The 24,892-nt window shown below is 40.2% G+C and overlaps 3 protein-coding genes across 4 annotated transcripts; 2 read left to right on the forward strand and 1 right to left on the reverse strand.

Moving 5' to 3' along the window:
- Positions 1 to 370: 370 nt before the first annotated feature.
- On the forward strand, positions 371 to 4,022 carry si:dkey-1h6.8 (uncharacterized). 2 transcript variants are annotated; one of them, XM_067383022.1, is made up of 3 exons: positions 371 to 500; positions 1,150 to 2,219; positions 2,300 to 4,022. In XM_067383022.1, the coding sequence occupies exons 2-3, from the start codon at positions 1,263 to 1,265 to the stop codon at positions 2,306 to 2,308; spliced, it is 966 nt and encodes a 321-aa protein (XP_067239123.1). In that variant the 5' UTR covers positions 371 to 500; positions 1,150 to 1,262; the 3' UTR covers positions 2,309 to 4,022. The 2 variants fall into 2 exon arrangements, with proteins under 2 accessions (XP_067239123.1, XP_067239122.1); XM_067383021.1 differs by having other exon boundaries at positions 1,150 to 4,022.
- Positions 4,023 to 6,097: 2,075 nt separating this feature from the next.
- zbtb25 (zinc finger and BTB domain containing 25) lies at positions 6,098 to 8,548 on the reverse strand. Its single transcript, XM_067383023.1, has 2 exons — positions 8,343 to 8,548; positions 6,098 to 7,226 (listed from the first exon to the last, which is right to left on the reverse strand). Exons 1-2 carry the CDS (start codon positions 8,513 to 8,515, stop codon positions 6,098 to 6,100), a joined length of 1,302 nt encoding a protein of 433 aa, XP_067239124.1. The 5' UTR covers positions 8,516 to 8,548.
- Positions 8,549 to 10,951: 2,403 nt separating this feature from the next.
- Positions 10,952 to 16,648, forward strand: zbtb1 (zinc finger and BTB domain containing 1). The gene is made up of 2 exons (XM_067383024.1): positions 10,952 to 11,090; positions 12,573 to 16,648. The coding sequence occupies exon 2, from the start codon at positions 12,577 to 12,579 to the stop codon at positions 14,611 to 14,613; it is 2,037 nt and encodes a 678-aa protein (XP_067239125.1). The 5' UTR covers positions 10,952 to 11,090; positions 12,573 to 12,576; the 3' UTR covers positions 14,614 to 16,648.
- Positions 16,649 to 24,892: the final 8,244 nt, after the last annotated feature.

The raw sequence follows: 24,892 nt of genomic DNA on the forward strand, positions 1-24,892 counted from the left end.
TTTTATTTATCATTTCCAATGAAGTTGTCATTTTATCAGATATTAAAACGTGCTAAAATATGTCCACTAACAATGACATTGTTAGTACAGAAAAATTAAACTAATGAGGGTATGAGAAGTGTTTCAAGGGCCAAAAGTAGACTACTACGTAGTTGAATAAATTGCCAGTTTAGTGTTTTTTCGACGTTTAGATGTGGACAAAAATGACAAAATTGTGTAATTGTGCCTGGAAATTGTGTATGTGGTCGCTATGATGGATATCAATAATATCTTAATATTAGCAGAGCCTCCGCCGTGTTGATTGGATGGATGACGGGCACGCTCACATAAAGCGTCAATCAGCTGGTCGTTATGGAAACAGATAGGAGCGTACATGCTGAGCTGAGTGTCGGCGCAAGTCTCTGCGCGCGGCAGAGCTGCGAGTGGATTTATAAACGCTCTTTGAATCTCATCGCCCCCCACAACACTGCCAAGTTTATGTCGTGCTCTTCACTTTACAGGTAGGTGTTTTAACTTCTCATCAATGAGTACGTTGTTGTACCACTTTTTAACCCAAGTTAGCCTAACCTGCTGTTCTTCGCATGAGTTAACGTGTAACGTTATTTGACATCATAAAGATTTAGATGCAAAAGTCATGACCGTTTGTCATTTGTCACAAACTTACAAACAAAAATACGTTTTTTAGTAGTCGTCGTCGAGTTGTGACGTTATACTGAGATATATTTATTCCTGTCGCCTATAATTTAAAGTTGATATTTGCCATTAATTGTATTTTTATAGTTCACTTTTATTGTTAGAACCTGTTAGCAAAACGCCTAGCCTGTTGAGTTATTCTTATAAAGGATGTTTTCATATAAAGAGACTTCTCATTGGAGTCACACCCAGTATGCGAGTTTGTTGTTTGTGCTGTAAACGTTGCACCGTGTGTCGTCTCTTAGTATGATAAAAAAATTATAATAATTATATATATATATATATATATATATATATATATATATATATATATATATATATATATACTTAAAGATGAATATTTTAAATGTGTGATATATAAAAAGACAAAAAAGTCAGTAAGTATGTTTCAACCAACAAGTGAAATACAGAAAACCTTTAACTTAAGCAATACAATGTTTTTGTGTTTGTTTGCAGCATCTCCACATCTTTAAGCTGACAGTATGTAAGTGGAGAAAACACCCACTTATGTAATTGATCTAAAATTGCCAGTGAGAACTGTTATTGACTTTGGTACAGTTTAATTAACCATGTCCGTGGAAGAGACAGAATTACCAGACTGTCAGGAGAAGGTGGGCTTGAAGAGAAAACTGACGGGTCCACCAAGACTTTTGTTGGGAAAGTCCAAATCAAAGGATAAATTTGAAGGTAAATCACAGAGAAGGCAAAGACAAGCTAAATCCTGTGATGGCACAGTGGAGAATATTGATCAAGAAAACAATGATGGCAAAGACAATGAATCTTCACTTATTACCCACCACACCCCTCAAAAAGCCTCAGACGAGAGGGAAACCCAGCCAGATGCTCCAAGAGATACCTCAGGAATTCTTCTAACACTGGAGGAGAGTGAAAGCAAAGATGAAAATATTGAAAGTAAAATAAAAATAACCAGAAGCACTTCAAAAACATCCATTAAGAGGACATTTTCCTCACTCCTCAGGTGTGGCAAGAAGAAGGAATCAGACAGAACAGAAAACAAAAACAAAGCTCAACACAACATGTCCAACTCTGTGTGTGAGAGTAAACTGAGTAATGCAAAAAATAAGGATGTTCCTAATGGAAAAAGTAAAAAGAGAGTTTTTTTCACAGTGTGGCCCATTTCTAAGAGATCTGCCACATCTAATGTCTGTCTAGGAAGAGGATGTAAAGAGCAAGGAGGCGTGGTTTGTCAGGAGATAACGGCACCGAAAGATTTGACATTTAAAAAGATCTACCGCATCTTTCCAAGAAGGAAGAAAGCACCTCATATTGATCAGTTTGAGTGTAGTGCTCCCAGTGCAACACAAATAGAACTAGCTGATCAACTGAATCAATCACTTCCAGCTGTTATGGACATTCCCAGTATCGAGAAAGAAGAGAACCAAAAGGAAGAACAAGAAATGCAAGCGGAAAGCATTCCAGAAAGATTTACATTCAGTGCAGATGTGAGCATTAACATAAAGTCTGACCACATAGATAAGGAGCAGGAAATATGTCCTGACCGAGATGTGAGTATGAATAAAGAAGATGACGAGGTGTTACAAACTAGTGGTCTTTTGGATTCTGATGTTCCTCTATCATGTTGCAGTGGCTGTAGTTTCGACTCTGAGTTGCCGGGCACATCATCAGCACATGATCTGCTAGTCTTAAATAAGGAGTCTATAGAGAATGATGTAAGATGCAGGCCAGTGATTACTATCGAGCATGCATATTCATCAGAGGAAGAGAGCATGAATGAGGCACCACAGTTTGATGGTCTTACAATGAATGGGTCCTGGCAACATTTAAATATAAGCAGCCTATCAAACAACACACTACATCCTTCTGACCTAAATGTGTCTACTGAACTAGACCACGGCCGATGTAACGAGACCTTACTGATTCAGACGGCAATTTCAATGGTGCAAGCAGCCATCCGCGGTGCTGTGGAACAGCTCACAATCGAGCAGCAGCACAATCAGATAAGTTTGGACCACGCGTAACCTCACATATTCACATTCTTTATTCGGCGAATGGATTTTGTATTTCTCTGAGATGGTATAAATAAGATGCATAAAAGAGGAAAAGAATTTCATGCGATTAAGTGTAAGATGACACCTGTATAAATACCTTGGTAATGTTTGTAAAGATAAAATGATGTCAGATTGTGGAAAAGTTTGTATTCATTGTGTGATTTTAATGCTGTAAATTTGTTCTTGCATGATTAACCTATTTTCATGATCGTTTGTACACTTAATGTTACCTTCTATTGTTCATATTTTTTATACTGCATTACTTCCTATGATACTGCAGTCTAGTCTCTATAGCAATGGATATCTCACACATGATTCCAAGTAGGCAATGAGCCACATGCTTATGATATGTTGTGTAAAAGTTAATGCAACGTTTTTATGGAAATAAGTGGTCTAAGGACCCAGGTGTGCGTAACGGTTGCTCAATTCGTATTTAAATGAGGCCCTGACTGAAGCCTAGAGTACAGTGAAGTTGTTGTTATGTTAAGGGACTGTATACTGTACATGACAAGTCTGGGAGTAATGCTTGAAGATAATGATTACACCGAATTGGCAGCAGGGAAGATTTTTGCTTTTGTGACTACATGCTACTCTCTTGTGGCACTAAGATGTTACTACAAGATGGTCAGTTCCAGGGATAGTTCTTCCAAAAATTAAAATTCTGTCATCATTTACTCACAACATGTTGTTGCGAACCTGTATGAATTTCTGTGAAACACAAAAGAAGATATTTTGAAGAATGTTTTTGTCCATGCAATGAAAGTCAATGAGGACCAAAAAAGTCCCAAGTTGTAGAATAAAGTCATGCAGCAGGTTTATAATGATAAGGTTTAAGGATTTAAGGAGTAAATGATGACAGAATCTTCATTTTGGGGTGAACTGTCCCTTTAAAGTCAGTATACAACCAAAGCAGATGCATTATAAATCAGTTTATTCAATGTGCCATTTATTTAAAAAAATAAGTAAATAACCAAACACATTATCACACAATGGCACTGAGTGCTGATGATGAATAAAACTGAAAAGGGACTGTTTAAATGCACTACACAAGTCACACAAATAACACAAATGTAAGTTTTGCTGATATAAAATACTCATCACAGTACACCAGCCTCAGTTTGAGTACTCAATTAATATAACTGCAAAAAGTGGTGCTTTGACAGTTCAAATACAGCACAAAGAAACCATGTCTACCATCAGTGATGTCTTAAAGTTGATCAATCATTCTAAATAAAACATTTTTGTCATGTCTCAGCATTTGAAACATGACTGGAAACTATGTGCCATTGCTGTTTTGTCCAGAAGTGTTATGTTAGACATTTAAAGTGGCATTGTCCCATCTTGCTAGTTATGCACTGTCCCAGTTTATGTAGTAAGATTGTTATCAAACTGTGTTCCATACAGAATATAATCATGAAAGTCCTTCAACATATCAAAAAGCTTTTAGAAAAGCACCAGTTGCTCACATTCATTTGATAATATTATTCTGATTGTGTAGATGTCTTGGACAACTTTGCACAAATAGGCACTGTTCACTGTTAACTTGAAAATGAAAAACAACTGGATTTGGTTCAACTGGCTGAGCAATAGATTAAGTGCTTTTCTTTACAGAGCTGTTTGGCAAAAAAATATTCTAAGGCACTGAACCCGTTTTGTAGGAAATTCGATTTAGGGAGGAAATCATTTAGACTCTTCGCACATTTCACTCATTAGGCCACAACCCAGAAATAAACAATAAATAATCACATATTATTAGCTTAATCTGGCCTCTAAAAACAAATATTATGATTGCGGTCATTTGACAAATGTGGCACTTTATAGTGCTATTTGAGTTTCATGCGCATGTGCTTGACGATTTAATACTTTCTTTGAATATATAATTGATCCAGTGTTCAGTCATCCAAGAGTCAGCAACATCATTATACATCAACACTACAATCATCAACACTAAGTTTTAAACAAAATTCTTTTATGTTTTAACAATGACAGGGACTTTTGAGACAGGACAGAAGTGCAAAAATTCAGAAAACAAAATTCAATAAAGGAATAGTCTGGGTTCAAAACTAGTTGGGTTCAAAATCAAATGACAGCATTTACGGCATTTTGCACAAAAAAAAAAAAAAAATCTATCATTAATTACTTACCCTCATGTCGTTACAAACCCAGGAGACCTTCGTTCATCTTTGGAACACAAATTAAAATATTTTTGATGAAATCCGAGAGCTTTCGGACCCCTCCATAGACAGCAATTTTATTACCACTTTCAAGGCCCAGAAAGGTAGTAAAGACATCGTTAATATAGTCCATGTGACGACAGTGGTTCAACCTTAATGTTATGAAGCGACGAGAATATACATGTATATGAAAATAAGGATTTTATTCAATAATTTCTTTCTCGGAACTGCCTGACTCTGTTCATGTGAGCACCACGACGCATGCATGTGATGCTGATGCAGAGCCGGCCAATAATGAGTCTACAATGTAAACAGCATAGGAGAATGACTTAAGTCTGAGAATAAAGTCTGTTTTTGAACACAAAAAGTATTCTCGTTCATTCATAAAATTAAGGTTGAAAACCGTGTTGTCAATGGACTATTTTAATAGTCTACTCTATACTATCTTTCTGGGCCTTGTAAGTCATGGTTAAATTGCTGTCTATGGAGGGGTCAGAGAAATGGATTTCATCAAAAATATCTTAATTTGTCTTTCGAAGATCAACAAGGTCTTACAGGTGTGGAACGACATGAGGGTGAGTAATTAATTACAGAATTTTAATTTTTGGGTGAACTAACGCTTTAAGCCCAAAGTATACTTAAGTTTTGAAGCAAATGCTTAGTGTACACATACAGCCGAACACATAGCCTTTCTAAGGATGCTCCATTTGACAGCATGCACAAACACGGTCGACACATGCACACTACAAAATGTCATCCTTTTCCAGTGTCTGCTCTATTTCTGTCCTGAAGTTATCACCAATAAAAATGTTTTATCTAGGGTTTCAGGTATTTCTTAACCCCACACAAGAGCTCGTCAACATGTGCACCTGTTGTTGTCGACTTTAAAACAATGGCCTTTATAACTTTACACAGAAAAGGTTAGTAAGTTATCATGTTAACACCTAATTTGTTTACGCTGTGTGGCTGTACTGTTGAAACAGTGAATATTTAAAATTTTTAGAGATTGACTCCATTCATTTCCAAAGTGTCTCACTCAAACCGAGATTTTTAGTAAAGGAGGGACAGGTGGAAATTTATCTTTGTGTTCATCAACATGATGCCACACAAATGCTGTTGACTGAGCTTAACTTGTACTGAACCCAGAATATTCCTTTACCATACATTGTGTGTTCACATGAATATATGTCAAACACAACGTCATTCCACAGTCACTGCGTCCACGCTCTCCTGAGAGACCTCAGAGTCCAGTGAGTAGCAGGAGCTCCCATTATCCTGAGTGTCCTTGGCTGCCTCCTCTCCTGTGGCTGCGGTAATATCTGGCTGACCCTCGCAGCCATGGAGCAGCTGTCCGCAGAAGCGGCTGTAGCGATGGTATCGCAGTGGCTTGCCCACATGGGCGAACATGTGCTCCTGCAGCTGGCTCTTCTGCGAGAAACGAAGATTGCAGACGGCGCAGGCCATCTTTCGCTTTCGTGTGAAGGCTGCCAATGGGCTGCCACTTCGTCCGGTCCCGCCGCCTCGCCTGAGTTCCACAGCGAGCTCATCTGCCAGGGCCTGGCTCTGCCGCAGGGCCTCCTCCAGACTACCAGAGTCTATGCGCTCCTTATGAGGCCGCCTCTCCTCTAGGGACGTGTGCTCCCCAGTTTTGTCCTCTGAAGGGCCTTCCATCAGGCTGCTAGGCTCGAGGGCACAGGCTGCATGGGTAAAAAGGTGCTCTTGTAGGCCTTCGGGTGACAGACAGCGTTCACCACATCGTGGGCACAAAAGCGCTAGAGGGCCATCTTTGAATAAGCCGGCTTGACATGGGCTCACCTGGGCTGGGGAGAGAGAGCAAGGCTCCTTGTCGCCTTCCTGTTGTTCTTCTTCCTCTACCCGCTCCTGTTTTATCCGTGCCGAAATGTCAGAGTCATCCCCTGAGGCTACCGAGGACGCCGCACGGAAGCTTTGAGGCTGTCGCTCAGATCCGATGCCCTCCAGCCCTACAGCGAGAGCTAAACGGCCATGTGTGCGATCAGCCCTAGAGCTGGAGCAGCTGTCCTCAGGGTCCCGTGAACCACCAGCCTTCAGGGCAGAGTTCTCTTTACTGGCCAGTTGCGAAGAGATTTGGATGCCATATAGATTGGACATACGGATGGGGTCGGAGGATGCATCAGGGCCACCCTCGCCTGTTTTACGGCAAAGCTGGTATGCATGGAGGAACTTGATGCCTTCCTGAAGTCTGCCCTGGTCAACAGGTTGTTTGGGACCCATGCCTGTGTACATGATGTGTAACAGGTAGCTGAAGACATCTGGTTGAATATCTGTGGGTTGGATCTTGATGCACTCACTGAAAAAAGCAGGAAAGTCAATTAAAGGGTTAGTTCACCCAAAAGTAAAAATGTTATTAATTACTCACCCTCATGTTATACCACTGTCAAGGACCAGAAAGGTACTAGAGACATTGTTAAAACTGTCGACATGACTGCAGTGGTTCATCTTTAATTTTATGAAGTGACGAGAATACTTTTTGTGAGCAAAAACAAAACAAAAATAACGATTTTATTCAACAGTTTCTTGTCTTTTGTCATTCTCCTATGCTGTTCACATTCAGCGCTTCCAGGTTCTATGTCAGAATGCCGGCTCGGTATTGGCCGATGCTGTTCACGTGAGAAGCAGGACGCATGCGTTCTGGCGTAGACGGTAGCCCCTCACTGCGGAAAAACGAGATCCAGGGGGTGGAGACTGGTAGGTTTAGGGATATGTAAAATGGGAGGAGTTGGATCCAGATCCAGGGAATGGAGATGGGTAGGTTTAGATCCAGAAGGGTGGAGACTGGTAGGTTTAGGGATATGTAAAGTGGGAGGAGTTGGATCCAGATCCAAGAGATGGAGATGGGTAGGTTTAGATCCAGGGGGTGGAGACGGGTAGGTTTAGGGATATGTAAAGCGGGAGGAGTTGGATCTGGATCCAACCTCGCCCCCTGGATCTCGTGTTCTGCAGTGAGGAACATCTTGACGTAGAACCTGGAACCACTGTAGTCACATGGACTATTTTAACAATGTCTTAAGTACCTTTCTGGGCCTTGACAGTAGTAATTTGCTGTCTATGGAGGAGTCAGAGAGCTGTCGATTTTCATCAAAAATATCTTAATTTGTGTTCCGAAGATCTTACGGGTTTGGAACGACATGCCTAACCCTTTAAAAACACAATCAGCAATTTATTAATTTACATCAAATTGTGTTTAATAATTGTCATTTGGTCTATATTTGATATTATTATTAATGTGCAACAAATTTTAATGTTTACCAATCAAGCTATCTCGACTTCCTCCACATTCTTATTTGATTATCAGTGTATGTAAGCATGATGACCCTTCAATTCAGTACTGTTATGTTGGTACACTTCAAGATAAATTAAACAGGTGGTTGTTTCGAAAAGTGGTAGTTTTAGAGCTTTAGTTAACCTGGACTGGTGGATAAAGATCATTTTGAAGTAGTTTGAGAAGGCAGCGAGGACTGCACGATGAGCCTTGAAGTATACATTGCCAATGGCAACAGTGCAGTCACACAGAAAGCCAAACTCCCTTTGGACGTTCAGCTGCTGCAGGAGGAACAGACTGTGACCAGACACGTCCATCTCAACCTGTTACATAGAACATACATAGGTAGAAGACAAATTTCAACCAAATAAATTCCTATGCATAACTTTAATAGCCTACTGTTCTGCATATTATGCTGGTATTAGTAATAATGGCATTTACCTATATTTGTCAGTGTAGTTTATTTAGTCAACATTTCCAGCAACATAAATTTGGTATCTTCTGTACCTACTGAGTTATTAAAAAACATCCTCTTCTATAATGAACATATTTTACATCTCTTTTCTGTCTCATGTCTTTATAAAAGATGTCATTTTGACATTTAAAAAAAAATAAAAAATATCAAAAGGTGTTTGGTTTTTTTTTTTTTTTTTCAGGTCCAATACAGCAACCTTAAGAAAACTTTTTATATGTATATAATGCAAATATGTATATTTTATATGAAAAAATGCATATAAGAAATACAAAGATTGCATGTGTAAGGACTTTTAAACTATATTTCTCTTTTTTATCTTCTCTGACATACTTATTTTTCCTTGTCCCAGTCAGATGCCTTTTAACATGATGAACCAGCTAGTGCCAGAACCAACTAATAAGGAGTCTCTCAGAAGAGCCTGAGTTTACTGAGTACCTGGCGACCTCTATCGATCAAAATGGCCATAATATTTTAACAAATTTTGAGACATACCAGATGTTTACATCTGGATAGGATTGGCTTTTTTTTTTTTAAATTGAAACGCATGTGATGTGTAAATTGCATTCTTACATTATTTATAGGTATTATTCGGTGATTTTATAGGAATAATTTTCATCCGAAGTGGTACTTTCTTCTGAATATATGCTATAACTTAATCGAAGAATGATATTGAATCATTGTATCAATTCTACTAAATACCTACGGAGAAACAGCAACGTCTGGCTTGTATTTAATGGTTACAGTGCAACATTTTAAAATCTTTGCATGCAGACCTGACCAGACAATACCTGACAGTGATTCTTAATATCAATACACAAAAGGACATTAACAAACAGCAATTGTTCGTCGCATAGGAAAATGTCATGACTGAACGAATGGAATACACAAAATATCGTGTAGGAACTATTCAGTTCTTGCTTCTGTAATGTGCATAGTCTGACTCCCAGCAGATTTGTCCGCGACATAATCATAATAATTTTACACGTCTGGTCTACACCGATCAAGTGTTGTCGAAGAAACGGTGTACGTTTTCATGCACCTTGGCCAACAAAACATGCATGTAGCACAGCACAGACATAATGCATCCAATACGGTTGCAAAAAAATGCATTCTTACCAACTATATGAGAGAAACTGCTAATAATTTCGTGTTTGTTGCAGCAGGAAAATTCTCTTATGGTCTCGCGGTTCTTCCTATGCGATTGACGGCTTAGCTTGTTATCCGTCACGTGACCGTACTGTACATTAGCTGATCCAGACGCAGGCATAGTGAAAACACAAAGCAGACGCTTTGCTTGTAATTCTATGCTCGTTCGTAACGATTTTGTTTTTTTATGTCGAAAGATCACTCAGACGCAGTGTAACTATAGACAATGCTATAGCCTAGTGTGGTAAACTCGCTTAACGAAATGCGTAAAGTAGGCTATAAACATTTGACAACTTGCATGGACGAGAGAGCAAAGCCAGTTTTGCAAAAGATTCTGAAAGACCATCTGTGGCGCTCATTAACTTGTTCAACACACATAGCCTATATACAATAGGGACACTTCTAATAACTTGAATAATCGAAAAATGATATGTCTTTGCAAAATTATGTAACATTAGGCTATCACACATCCTAGAATAGAGAACTGAACAAATGGATTCTGGTACCTGTCACAGTGTGTATTTATGATTACAGTGTGTGTGTACTTTTTAGATAATTATTGGACTCAATGACACAAGTTAGCTAGCAGTCAATTAATTGAATGTATTTTATATTGAATTGAATATTTTTAATTTTTTAAAATTGTAATTATATAACATTTTAAATATTACACAATAACATGCTTATTACTTACCTAAAAATGTGGTGAAAAAATGATGTACAAAAATAGAGATATTTCTGCTTTGCAGACTGTGGCTTCTCATTTCCATCATAATCAAATACCAACTTTTTGTTAGAAATTCAATTCCCATAAATGGTTGGCATGGTGGTAGTGATTTCTATTATATTTGTATTATTTATATATTAAAAAATCATTATATAATAAAACTACTACTAAATTATCTAGTTCTTGCTGAAAAAGTGCAAAATATAAGCTATATTAAATCATTATTTCTACTCCGTTTGTTACCGCATTCGTCCTGAAGAGCATATTTTCATACATGGTTTGGTTGCATTTTCACTGTGCTGCGCGTGCTGGGGCGGGCTGGATTTGCGTGAGCGGGGCCGGATCTCAGTGCGGTGATAGAGCTCGCAGAGCGGCTGTGCGGAAGTTCTTTCATCCGCGCTGCACAGAAGGGGCTTCGCCCTCGAGATTAGCTATTCTCGTCCCAAGTTTTCGCTTGGACGAAGGCAAAAGAGGTGGAACTTCTTCACTCTGTGATTTAACTCGAATTCTGTCGTTCGCTACAAGTTAGCGCCCATTACCGTCGGTGAGTATTTTCCGTGTGTTTTGCGTGTAAACACGAGCTGCAGTAATGTGAAGCTCATAGCGTATGTGCGGGAAGCTGCGCGGGGGTGGCACTGCATGCTTGCGTGAGAGATCTCCCTACCACAATGGTCAGATATATTCTGTTCTGCTGTCTCTTGAATAACAGATCTTTTTAAAACTTAATGTTGTCACTATGGGCAATCGTATGGTCAGATCTTTAGTGTGTTGTCCAAGTAGTTTGATTTTACTTTTAAGTGCGGTGTATGATTGACAGCCACAACGCCCGCATGATTCTGTCTCTGAAATAGGCCAATGAGAACGCGGGGGCGGGATGTAAACCTCTCTGTTGGCTTTATGATGGAGCTGAACGGAGGAAACGAGCTAAATTTGAAGCTAATTAATTATACTGCAGATTCCATTAATTATTAAAGTCAGATCATCTGAGTTTATTGACCAAGTTTGCACCTTTTAAGGAATTTTACGTGGCGAGTGGCTCATTTGGTTACAATGCAGTGCAAATACTGTATTTGTTTCATATAGCTAAAATGGCTATTAAGTTTTACATCTAGGTGTGAGAGACTAAGGTCGACTAGGTGTTCAATACTAAGTGTCTAGTTGAATAGTGAGTTTGACTATTTTATCTAGTGATTTTTCTTATATACACTACTGTTTAAAAGTTTGGGGTCAGTGATAAAATTAATACTTATATTAAGGAAGGATTAATATATAATGGATTAAAATGATCAAAGTGACAATAAAGACATTTATAATGTTATAATAGATTTCTATTTCAAATAAATTCTGTTCCTTTGAACATTCTATTAATCAAAGAATCCTGAAATATATCATGGTTTCCACAAAAAAAATATGAAGCAGCACTTTTTTTCAACATTTATAATAATAAAAAACTGTTTCTTAAGCACCAAATCGGCATATTAGAATAATTTCAGGAGGATCACTGAAGACACTGAAAACTGGAATAATGGATGCCAAAAAGCTTTGCCGTCACAGGAATAAATTACATTTTAAGATGTATTTAAATAGAAAACAGTTATCTTAAATTGCAAAGATATTTCATAATTTTCATTACTTTTACTGTATTTATATATATATATATATATACAGTTTTGATTAGAGACTTCTTTCCAAACCATTAAAAAGCTTAAAAAAAAGTGAGCTGTTCTTTAGCTCTTTGAAAATTTGGATAATAAAACCCTCTCATGGAAGTTGTCTTTCTCGTCTTTCTCTGTTGTGGGGTGTCCTGTGATGAGTGTTGCATTTTTATGACCGAATGACATGTCAATTTGAAAGTAGTTCAACTTTTAAAAACGTATCTTGAGACACCTGAACTCCATGTTTCATTCCATTGCAAAATTATTGCACATCCACAGTGAGATCAACTATTTATTTTGCACACCTGTGGAAAAGAAGATGATTCCTCAAACTTGGGTCTTACTATGTGTTTCTTTATAATTGTTCACAGGGTAATGGCAAGGCCAAGCCACAGTGAGCATGTCCTGCAGCAGCTCAACAACCAAAGGGAATGGGGTTTCCTCTGTGACTGCTGTATTGCCATAGGGGACATTTATTTCAGGGCTCACAAGGCCGTGCTGGCAGCCTGCAGCTCGTACTTCAGAATGATGTTCATCCGGGATCAGCAGGGGACTGCGCGGTTTGATCTCAGCAACATGCAGATCAGCGCAGAGTGCTTCGATCTCATCCTGCAGCTCATGTACCTTGGCCGAATCGTTGTGGATCACTATGAGTTTGAGGAGCTGAAATCATCTATGGCCTACCTACAAATGTACTACATCCCAGACTCACTCGAGGACCTCAGAGACATCCGAACGTCCAATCTGACACCTTCGTCATCTGCGTCGTCCTCTTCGTCGTCTAGTTCCTCGTCCTCATCCAGCGTGGTTGGAGGCAAGATGATGTTTGGCGTTCGAATGTTTGAGCAGCAGCAGCGGCCAAGCCCTTCTGAGAATGAACGCACAGCAAAAGCCTCAACCACAACTGCTCGTCAAACCATTAACATATCAACTGTCAGGCCTGCTGAAGATGTGGTCATACCACACCCTCCGCCACACTCAGAGACCGTTGCAGACCAGCCGTGCGACTTGAGGAAGAGAACTTCAGGCCGAAGCTCTGCCATGAAAGAACGTCCTCGGTTTGGACGCACATACACATGCGACGATTGCGGCTTTGTGTTCAGCTGTGAAAAGCTGCTCATCGAACACATCCTCACATGCACCAATCGCAAAGCTTTCCAGACGCCCAAAGTTGGCAAAGAGGGTTACGGTGATTCTGGCAAAGCTGAGAGTTCGAACTCAGAGGGTACAGATGAACACAGAGCAGTTTGCAAGGGTGAAGAGGACTGGCCAGACCACAAGCCAGATGCAGAGACCGTGATCAGGTCCGTCGCCACTGGCATGGACAGCGAAACTGCCTTTTCCAGGAATATAACCATTAAAGTGGAACGAGACGATGATTCCGAGAATGATTTGGAAACTATAAAAGTTGTGAAGGTAGGGAACCATAACGTAGGGAGCTGCAAAGTTCGTACCAGGGCATACAAAGACAATCTTGCAGACCAGATAAAGTTTGACAGCGAGGAAGAGGCTGGAGTATCCGCCATGGATGCTTTGGAGGGCCAAAGCACTGGGTTGGAAATGGATCCAAAGATGAACCGGATCAAAGAGGAAAAGCAAGATGGCGCGTGCATTCCATGCGAGTTGTGTGGAGCCCTGTTGACGGAGGAAGATCAGTCTGCTCATTACATATCCAACCACATGGGACATATCTGCGCTTGTGGAAGGTGCGGCCAAGTTCTCATTAAAGGCAGGCAGCTGCAGGAGCACGCCGAGCGCTGTGGTGAACCCCAAGGGGCCGAGACGGACTCCCCAGGTGAGGATTCGCTTCTGCTTGAAGATGCCGAGGCTATGGAAGAAAGCTTGCTGGAAGGAGCCGACCTTGGCTTTCGCTGTCCACTCTGTGGGTTAATATTTGAAAGTGAAAGTCTTGCAGTGGAGCATACGTTGTCTTGTCCAGAACAGGAGCCCTTCCGGCCCGTCCTGTTGGACGACGGCGGCGAGCCAGACCATCGGCGCAAGCATTTCTGTGCAATTTGCGGCAAAGGCTTTTACCAAAGGTGTCACCTACGGGAGCACTACACCGTGCACACCAAGGAAAAGCAGTTCACATGTCAGACCTGCGGGAAACAGTTTCTGCGCGAAAGACAGCTACGATTGCACACTGACATGCACAAGGGAATGGCACGGTACGTCTGCCCCGTGTGCGACCAGGGTACGTTCCTTAAACACGATCATGTGCGACACATGATCTCTCACCTATCTGCCGGAGAGACTATCTGCCAGGTGTGTTTCCAGATTTTCCCAAGCGGCGAGCATCTGGAGAAGCACATGGATGTGCATCTGTACATCTGCGGCGTTTGCGGAGAGAAGTTCCGCCTCCGGAAAGACATGCGGAGCCACTACAACTCCAAGCACACCAAGAGACAATGAGAGACCTCTCTCTGCAATCTTTGAATCTTTGAAATAAGCCATACTGTAAATGTGAGAACAAATCTATGCACTTAGACACCAATTGTAACCTTTTACAACTGCACTTTCTATGTGTATGCAAATTCTTGATGTGTTGCTCAATGTTTTTGGTGGGATATAGTGCCTCAAGCTTTTGTTTTAATTTTCTTCTACTTAGAGATGGATATCCAGACACTGGTTAAGTCTAGATATCGACTAAATCACACTATCAGTGGAGTTTGCTATATAGGTTTGTAGTTATGAAACTGGCCCATGGCTAATAGTTTTACATCCAATAAATAATATCTGTTCATGAAGCTTTAATGATGGTGCACATTGGCTCGTTAAAGTTTAAAGTTTACCAACGTTTCAACTTTAGTATTTAAGATAACATTTCTCAAAGGGGTGGGTTTTTTTGTTTTGTTGTTATTGGTGGTGCTTTTTTTTCTCAGAGATTCAAGCACATAATAGCTACCATTTCATCATTATTTCAAGTAGCTCTGGTGTCGTTACCTGTCGTAATCCTCCATATTCAATTGCCTTAAAGAGATAGTTTAGCCAAATGAGAATTCTGTCGTCATTTAGTTCCTGACCTATGTGACTTTCTTCCTTCTGTGGTATCACATAAGCAGACACTTTTCAAAATATCTTTTTTTACAGCCTGCCTTTGTCAGCAGGGTCTAATCTTGTTTTGGACTCCACTGACTTTCATTGTGATGATGATGAAAACCGTTAAAACATTGTTCAGAATATCTTCTGTGTTCTGCAAAAGAAAGATAGTCATACAGGTTTGGAACAACACTAGAGTAAGCGATGACAGAATTTTCATTTTAGGCTAAGCATCCCTTTAAAGCGGAGAGATAATAAAGGAGAATAGATTGCTAATAGTATGTGGACACTTTTCTTTCCTTGCACCAGAACACTAAAAATATTGTAAAAAGCAAAGAAAAAACACTTTTGTTGATGCCTTTCAGCTAGTTGTACATGCTTAATCATCACTCATACAAAACCCAGGAATCTATGCAAACTGTTGTAAATTCAACCCTAATTTAGTGTGCATTCGCAGAATTGATGTGAGTTTCATGGAGTAAAACAACATTTATTGTGTGTAGTTATTTCAGTATCCCAAAGATGTTCATGTAATATTCATATAAATGGATTTATAAAATCTCCCAGTTTGTACACAAGCTGCAGTATCTGTTTATAATAAGGACTATGTGACTATTGTTCAGAGCAATCAAGCTATGTGATTTCGTTTAGGGTCCAGCTAAAGCTTAAATAGGCTTATAAGTTTTTAACATTTCAAATATTTCACACCTTGTTGAATTATTGTGGCTTGATGTGAAGTATGTGGAAATGCCATATAATGCTTGCACAAGGGTGTAGGGTAAATTATTACATGTTTGAATTAATAAACAAGCACTTCGGCAATCGTTATCTTGTCTGAAATATCCTGTGAAATAGCCAGGTTGGTTTGGTTTTGTGTTTTTAAAGTTTAATTACATGGTGTTCATACAGGCCAGAGAGATGATTTTTGGAGATGTGATCACAGATTAATCTTGTGAATGATTGGATTAAGAGCAGGCAGTCTGGCTAAACTTTGGACAGTTGGTGCTCCGCTTATGTTTGAAATAAGTTGCCACATTGAAGTAAACTGGCCTATTCAAGCTAACGCAACTTAATGACTTAATGGATTGTGTAAAAGTATATCAAGACAGTGGGTTTTACGCAGCTCACATGTATTCTTCATCGGTAGTTACATTTGTGAGGGATTATCAAACAAATAGAGTTATTATTAAGGACCAAAGCAAGCAAATAATATTAATTTACAGACAAACAGCTCAAACATTTGCACTGGCTTTTCAGCAGTGTATTTGGGTTGTGTTGTGATCTAAACAAGTTGTGGTTGAAAAATTTCAAAGGAATTTATGCAAATACTGTTTTTGTTCATATTTTAAAAATGTCCTTCAGTGTTTCATATGTTCTTGGATTTAAAAAAGAAAAATAAAAGTTTAAAAATGGGCGATTTGTGTGATGTAATTACATTAAATTCTCAGCGATTTTAGCAAATGGGAATGCAAAACATATTGTATAGGTTATCTTTACTGTTTAATTTGACAATGATTCATTTATTAAATATTTTCTGTAGTCAGACTACTACTGAACTATAATAGCCTTCTGACTGTTGGACAATGGCAGTGTAATATTTGCCATGCAAATGATCACTTCAGTCCAAACCCATCCGGGATATTTTATCCCTTTATTTAAGCAGCCATATCAAACGCAATCACTTGCATAGATGAACCCCCTGCCAAGCATATAATAATTAAAAAAATAAGTACATTTTAAAAAGTAGTTACTACTGTGTTCTTTTAAAATGGTTCAAATCATAAATTGGTGCAAGTTTTTGTTTACAAATGCAAGCTTCATTTGTCAAACTGAACATACAACATGCATTTCAGATTACATATCACTTTTATGCATTTTGTGTGGCGATGGCTTGCTTTGCTGATTTCTTTGGGCTGCATTGCCAAGTCAAGTGCTGTGGCAATGAAATGTATTATTTCTCATGTACAGTAGCACTGATACCAATCATTCTACCTGTGCCCTCTAAAAGTGTTTCCAAAAGAAAAGCAGAAAGCCACAACTCTTATTTTGAAATTAAACTCCAAAGTTGGAACAAGGAGAGATCTGTGTAGGTCTGTAGGAAAGTAAAAACATAGTGAACTAATCAAATACATGGGCCAAAGTGAACGAACATGAACAGTGTTTGTTTGTTTCCAGTGTAGTGCCATCACTAACCTCTAGATGGTGACATTTCTGTCATAATATTTAGCCTGAAGTTCTAGAGATGCTTTTTATACATATACCACTCTCTGAGAAACAGGTCAGGTATAGGGAAGATGATCTTAGAGTCTTTTTTGGTATCATCTTAGACATCCCATTTTGGATTGTATACCTAAATGTCATTAGGCCACTTCTATGCCGAACTCTAAATATCAGCACAAAATCATTCCTCCCCATACATAGCCTGTATTTTGCTATATTTAAATACGTAAATGCCCAAATAGGCCCCATCACAGGCTCTAAAAATGAGTTTATGTCTGGTTAAAATCCTTTTAATCCCTATATGTTCCCCTAACAGCTTGACTGCCTTTGCAGCCAATGAGCTTGTGGTTTTGGAAACCATCTCTAGATGCCTTGTGGTGCTCACTGTGACGCATACAAACTCTGTATTTGTCCAGCCAAATTAGTTTAACATGGAAAGGAACTTTTCGTTTTCTTTGGGGAAATACCTGACTAAGATGGCAGAAGGTGTTTGATATAAAGACCCCTGATTAAAGTAAAGATGGGAATTCTTCTATAATCAGACAAATTTTAAAGATTCAAAGTATATATGCGTTACTTTTTTTTATTAACTTATATAGGCTTACTTTGAAATTCTTATTTAAGAGACATTTTTGTCTTTTGTCCCTATATAGCTCAGCTTGTATTTCTTCAGCATTTTTGTTTACTGGAAGCACAAAGCACACTGGCTGCCAGCTGTTGTTTATGTGTTTTCATATTATTCTTTTATTATCCACTTGGTGGCACTGTTTTATTCTTATCTATGCATTTGTAACTTACATTATGAACAGGTTATCTGCTGCCTCATGACATGAGTGCCAGCTCAGGAGCATTTCTAGCCTTTCATCAGTAGGCTACTAGGGCACAGGCCCTCCATTAAAAAAAGTGTTTCCATATTTGACACTTTTTTGATATTGTCAGAAATAAAAACTGAGTCGTTCACAAGCTGCATGCGCAATTAACAGCTGCTTCCTCATTGAAAAACGATAGAAGACATTTTTGTTTTGTTCATAGATCTAACTCATTCAGTGTTCTGTTTGTTTTCTGTCATAAAGAAACTGTACTATTTCCGATTGTCGCTGCAAACGATTCAGTGAATCGGTGTACTATAATCTTTCTATCGCCAAACAAAAATAAATGTGTCTGTAATATTAATCACTGGTACATGAACGCAAACGCATAAAAATGATCCTGCCGCAAGGGGCGCTATAGAGGGAATGTTATCATTTCGGTTATTTTCTCTGGTAAACTGTCATGGCGGAGCAACAGGTTGAAGACAACCTTGCTGAGCAAGTTAGTAGGTAAGGTATAGTATATTTATTGCAACTTGTCTAAGAAAATACATCTGGTTTAATGACAGAAGCATCTAAATCACACTTTAGCTAAGAAAATATATTCGGTTTAATGATAGAAGCATCTAAAATGCTTACTGGTTTTTATTCATGTACTTGCGTAAAGTATATCCACCCTTATACCTACACAGATGAAGAATTTCTTTAGAAAACTTTATTTAGAATTGTTTAAAACCAGAAATAACTTAAACTAGCCTTCATATTTATTTTGCTAAAAAAAAAAAAAAGTCCTTATCTGTGATTCCGCAGACTGTTTCCGTCACACCCAGCTAATTGAATTTCTTCTCCATTATCCCTAATTATATGTTCCAAAACAGCAGAGTTCTGCCTTGGATCACAGACCCACAGTGCCCATCTCTCGTGCCCCTCTGATTTAGTCTGGTTTTCATGATGTCCTTTTAAGGCAGGTCTGTTTGTCACGACTGTGGGTGTCTGGTCCTCATGGGAGCTGGTCATGCCGACTTCAGTAATGGAGAGTCTTTCCATAACACATCATCCACCCACTCCAGTCATATGTTTACAGGCATGGTCCTCTTGAAGGTGCACTTTACAGCACTTCCCAGCCACCTGGTCCTTTTGTAGTTGCTTCATTACTTGTCATTTAGCACAGGCGTTGGCTGGGACCCTTCTTGGCAGTATTAATCTTTGATGAGTGTTATAGGCTCAGATAAACCACAGGACACTTCTAGCATCTTTTCCATTTTGGTAGGCATTTAACAGAGGTCTTTCTCCTGAGCGACTTATGATTGAAAACTGATGAGTTCGCCTGACTATGGTTTGTTCAAAGATCATTTGGTCTGGGCTGACCTTGTGTAATCTTTAATTTTCTTGCTGATTCATTATTCCAGTCCACCCACAATCTAATGTGTCATGTGTGGTTATATTTAAGATAGATACCCAGGTCATGTCTAAAGCCTGAGGAAAAACACATTTTTATTTTATTTATTTATTACTTTGTTTTATTGTTATTATTTGCATGTAATGCTAGAAATCCCCAAAATAAATTCACGCTTTTGATTTGGCTTTTTCCACTTTCTCCTTATCTGTTACTCCCACCATCTGTCTTTCACACAAGAGGCAGTTGAAAATACTGTGTAAGGAATCTTAGAGTGAAAAGCTGTGACTGGACTCAAATGGCTAAGTCATGGACTCAATGGCCTTTAGATAAAATAAAATGAAATAAAAATATAGCCTACTGTATGTCTGAACATAAGTTAAATTGTCCTTTTTCCATTGTGAATGTTCACAAATAGCTTCTGTGCTGTGTGAGATGTAGCTTTTAGAGCCTCATGCCTTAAAAGGACATAAACAATTCTTGAAATATTTCAAAATGACAACTGACCCATCTGTCTATGACATAACGCAAAGTCCCTTACATTTGCATGCTGGTTAAAAATGTGGCTGACATGATATGCCAAGAACCTCAGCTGCTGGGGAAAAAAATGTGGGCTATAAATGTATTCCGTAATGATGTGGGGAAAAAAAGATAGCACATGTTGGCAGTGTAGTTAAATGAAATCAGGCACAATATGTATGATTTTTTTTTATATTAAAATATCCAAAAAACACTTGCACAGTGTTAAATATTTTGTTCAGCTGTGTACTTACATTATCCTAAATGTTTCCAAGAATTTGTAAATTCAGAGAAATTTATAATATTAAATAGTGCCCGTCCCTCCCTTGTCCCTTGTCGCCTGTCAATGATGTAATATCTGCTTTATCCCTGGTTTCCTTGTACTGCATAGTAACCATGGCAACAGACGCAGACAGCTGCGTAAAGTCTAGCGGCACACTGTTGTTTCGTTCAAACATCGTGGACCATGGTGTCACGATTACTGTCAGTTCCTGGACTCCAATTCCCATAATCCTCCCTGCCAGTCACATGCACACATTCCACACCAATCACCAATTGCCACATACAGCTGAAGCTCATTATCTGGACTATTTATGACTCACACACACACCACCTCATTGCGAAGTCTTGTTAACCTGTGTTGCAATTCCGAGCGTTATTATCCTGTCTGCCTGTCTGTTACCGATCCTGTCTGTTTCCCATTTACTATTCGCTGCCACCTGCCTTTGGACTGTTTATTGTTACCTGTGAGTGATATCTGCCTGCACCGATCTACTGCCTGTATCCTGACCACGATTTTGCCTGTCCCTTGTTATACCTGTCTGCTCCTGTTTGACCCTGCCTGTACGACCATGCTCTTTTATGATAAAAGCTTGCAATTGGATTCCTGCCTGAGTCCCACTGCATTACATAAGACTTCGCCATACCAAGATCCAGCAGCTTCTACGAGCGTTTCCAGCCTCAGCATGGACCCAGCAATACGTCTTGTCCGCCTTCGGCAAGGTAATTGTACACACGAGGACCATATTCAGAAGTTTCTGGATATTGCCTATTTATCTGACCTGACTGTGCTCTCATTGACTTCTTTGGTTATGGATTAAACGAACCACTAAAGGAATATTTACTCACTAATGGTCCACGAGGGTCGTTCGTGGAATTTCTGGACTTTGACCTGCTCACAGTTGGTTCACTTTTTACTGTGGGTGTTGCGGAGACCATGGTGCGACACCACGGTGAATCATGTAATGGCGGCCGCTGAAGTGAACAGTCACAAAATGGCGGTCACAACAACAACACAAAGTCAAGTCACAGCTGATCTTCCTGAGCAAAGTCAAGTCACAGTTGATCTTCAAGAGCCACGTCACGTCTCCACTGATTGCCCAGAGCCACGTCACGTCTCCGCTGATCGCCCAGAGTCACATCACGTCTCCACTGATGGCCCAGAGTTACGTCACGTCTCGAGACCTGTCCAAGATCGGAGAGGGTTTCTGTCCAGTGTGGAAGATCAACCGTTGACCTTAGCACGAGCTGCTGGCATTCCAAAGCTTCCGCTGGCCGCTTCAGCTCCAGACTCCACACCCAAGCTCCTTGCCTTGCTGGCGCCATCCGATCTCCTTGCCCTGCCGGCGCCACCCGAGCCACTTGCCCTGCCGGCACCACCCGAGCTTCTCGCCCGGCCGGTGCCAGCCAAGCTCCTTACCCAGGAACCAGCTCCTGCCGCTGCCGAACCTGCTCCAACCCTCCAGCACTTACCAGCCCACAATTCTTTACATACCACCATTGAATTCCCCAAGAACTTTTTTTTGAGGGGGGGGGGCCATATACCTGAGGGTGGGGAACTTGTGGGTGGGGACTTTGATCCTTTACTACCACCTATGGACTCTGACTTGCTATGGACGCCTATGGAATCTGACTCGCTATGGCTGCCTATGGACTCTGACCTGCCATGCCTGCCTGACATTCCTGACCTGCCTTGGCGTCCCAAGGCTCCCGTACTGCCATGGCCATTCACGACCTCTAACCCGCCATGCTGCCCGAGACTCCTGACCCACCGTGGCTGCCCGAGGCATCTGACCTGCTATGGGTGCCTGAGGTACCTGACCCGCTGTGGCTGCTCGAGGCACCTTACCTGCCGTGGCTGCCAGTCACCCCTGACCCACCGTGGCTGGCCAATACTCCTGACCCGCCAGCAGGTCTCCAAGGCACCCACCCGTTATGTCACGATTACTGTCAGTTCCTGGACTCCAATTCCCATAATCCTCCCTGCCAGTCACATGCACACATTCCACACCAATCACCAATTGCCACATACAGCTGAAGCTCATTATCTGGACTATTTAAGACTCACACACACCACCTCATTGTGAAGTCTTGTTAACCTGCTGCCACTCACTCTTTTTGCCACTCAGTGGGCGTAACCGCAGTCATAATGGCTGACGGTGATGTCACGTGCATACCCTCTACTGTTTTGAAGAGTTTAGCAACCCCTAGCGGCAAAAAAAAAAACATATTGTGCCTTTAATCAAGGATGACTCTTGATGGTTTTTGATAAGATTAAACATGTGCGTCACCAAATCATTTTCTGCTCTTTGTGAATAACCTTGACTAAAAATTGTTAACACAATTACTTTTGATCACCAAATGCAGGTGGATCCTGCAAAGCCTGATTATGTGACGTGCAGTTCTGTCTCTATATATCTCCGTATGATTTAAGGTCAGATTGGGACACTAGTTCCCAAGTGTTTCAAGGTGGATGTATTTGTTTCTGAAAAATATATACATGTAGAGAGATAAAGCCAACCCAAAAAATTAGTTCTCTGCTACCTTTTGCCCTCATTTCTTTTTCTGTTATTCAAATTATTATTATTAATATTAATTATGTTGAGGTGAAATATGTCAGTCATTTTAGCCCTATGGGTGATATGCAAATGCTTTCATCTGAGGGTGCCTGTCCTGCTCCCCTAGTGTTTCTATGTCCCACAGTGTTTGTGTGGTTTGTCCTTTGAGGCTCCCCAGTGAAATGTCAGATAGAAACAATAGACAGCAGACAGATTATCCTCAGGAACTTCAGTTAATCCACAAAAGGTAAGGACAGGCCAATCAAGTGATCTAATACTTTTACAGTACAAAAGCATGGAACATATACCATAATAGAATTTAAAAAGTGACTCAAAGGACAAATCATTTTAATCTTTGAGATTAAAAATATTTTAATCTTTGAAGAGGACGGACAGAATGATGCTGCAGGTGTAATCACTCTACTGTTCACAGTGACGCTGATTAACATCATTGATGCCACAGAGATTTCATTGTCACCCCATCCAGAGTCACCCTGACAAACTATACATGCCTAACAAGAGTGTGTAAATGAAGATGGAAACTCTCTCAGAAGAATTAGCCTACCTGACGGTTCAAAGGTTTGGGGTTGGCATTATTTTGTAATGTTTTTGAAATAAGTCTCTTGCTCACCAAGGATTCATTTATTTGATCTAAAATACAATAAAACTAAGTAATATTGTTATATTATTTCAATTTAAAATGTTTCTATTTTATATACAGGCCCTTCATTATGAATGTTTATTTATATCATATCAACAGCAGCAATAAGATATTTGTTGCTGCCTAGCTTTGTTGTGGTAACATTCCATGTGAAGCTAATGAGGAAATTACGTTCTATCTTATTGCTCCCTTTACCAAGTGCATTCCAAACTGCTTCATTATGACACACAAGTACTCTACTCCCTCCAAAGTCCCCACTTCAAGGGATCTGCCTTTCGGAGTGAGTAGAGCATAGGGATGCTCACTTCCGATTAGAATTTGCTCATACAAAATGTGCTGGGGGGTTCCCAGGACAGGTTTGAGAAGCTCTCCAGTAGATCTTGTTTACTGCCCCTAGTGGTCACACTTTTCACTTTTAAATACAAAGATGAGCCAAAACATTATGACTACCTGTCTAATATGCTGTTGGTCCTCCATGTGCTGCCGACCCAACGAGGCATGGACTCCCTAAGACCCCTGAAGGTGTCCTATGGTATCTGGCACCAAGACGTTAGCAGCAGATCCTTCAAGTCCTGTAGGTTGCGAGGTGGAGTCACTGTGGATCGAATTTGTTGGTCCAGCACATCTCACTGATGCTCAATTGGATTGAGATCTGGGGATTTGGAGGCAAGGGCATCACCTTGAACTCTTCATGATGTTTTTCAAACCATTCCTGAACAATGTGTGCAGTGTGTCAGGGTGCATTATCCTGCTGAAAGAGGCCATTTCCACCAGGGAACACCGTTGTCATAAAGGAGTGCTGGTCTGCAACAATGTGTAGGTGGCAAATGTCAAATTTATATCCACATTAATGGCTGAACCCAGGGTTTCAGATCATTTCCCATCACACTCCCTCCATCAACTTGTCATCATCCCACAGTGCATCATAGTGCCATCACTTCCCCAGGTAAGCAGCGCACACATAAACAGCCATTCACATTAAATAAAAGAAAGCAGGACTCATCGGACCAGGTGACCTTCTTCCCCTGCTCCCAGGTCCAGTTCTAATGTTTGCATGCCCATTGTAGGCCCTTTCAATGGTGTACAGGGGTCATCATAGGCACTCCGGTTGGTCTGTGGCTAAGCAACCCTTATACGCAGCAGATTGCAATGCACTATGTGTTGTTACACATTCCTCCCATAACCATCATTAAAATTGTGTGTCTTGTGC

This window comes from Chanodichthys erythropterus, chromosome 4, assembly GCF_024489055.1.
Source record: "Chanodichthys erythropterus isolate Z2021 chromosome 4, ASM2448905v1, whole genome shotgun sequence".
Lineage (NCBI taxonomy): Eukaryota > Metazoa > Chordata > Actinopteri > Cypriniformes > Xenocyprididae > Chanodichthys > Chanodichthys erythropterus.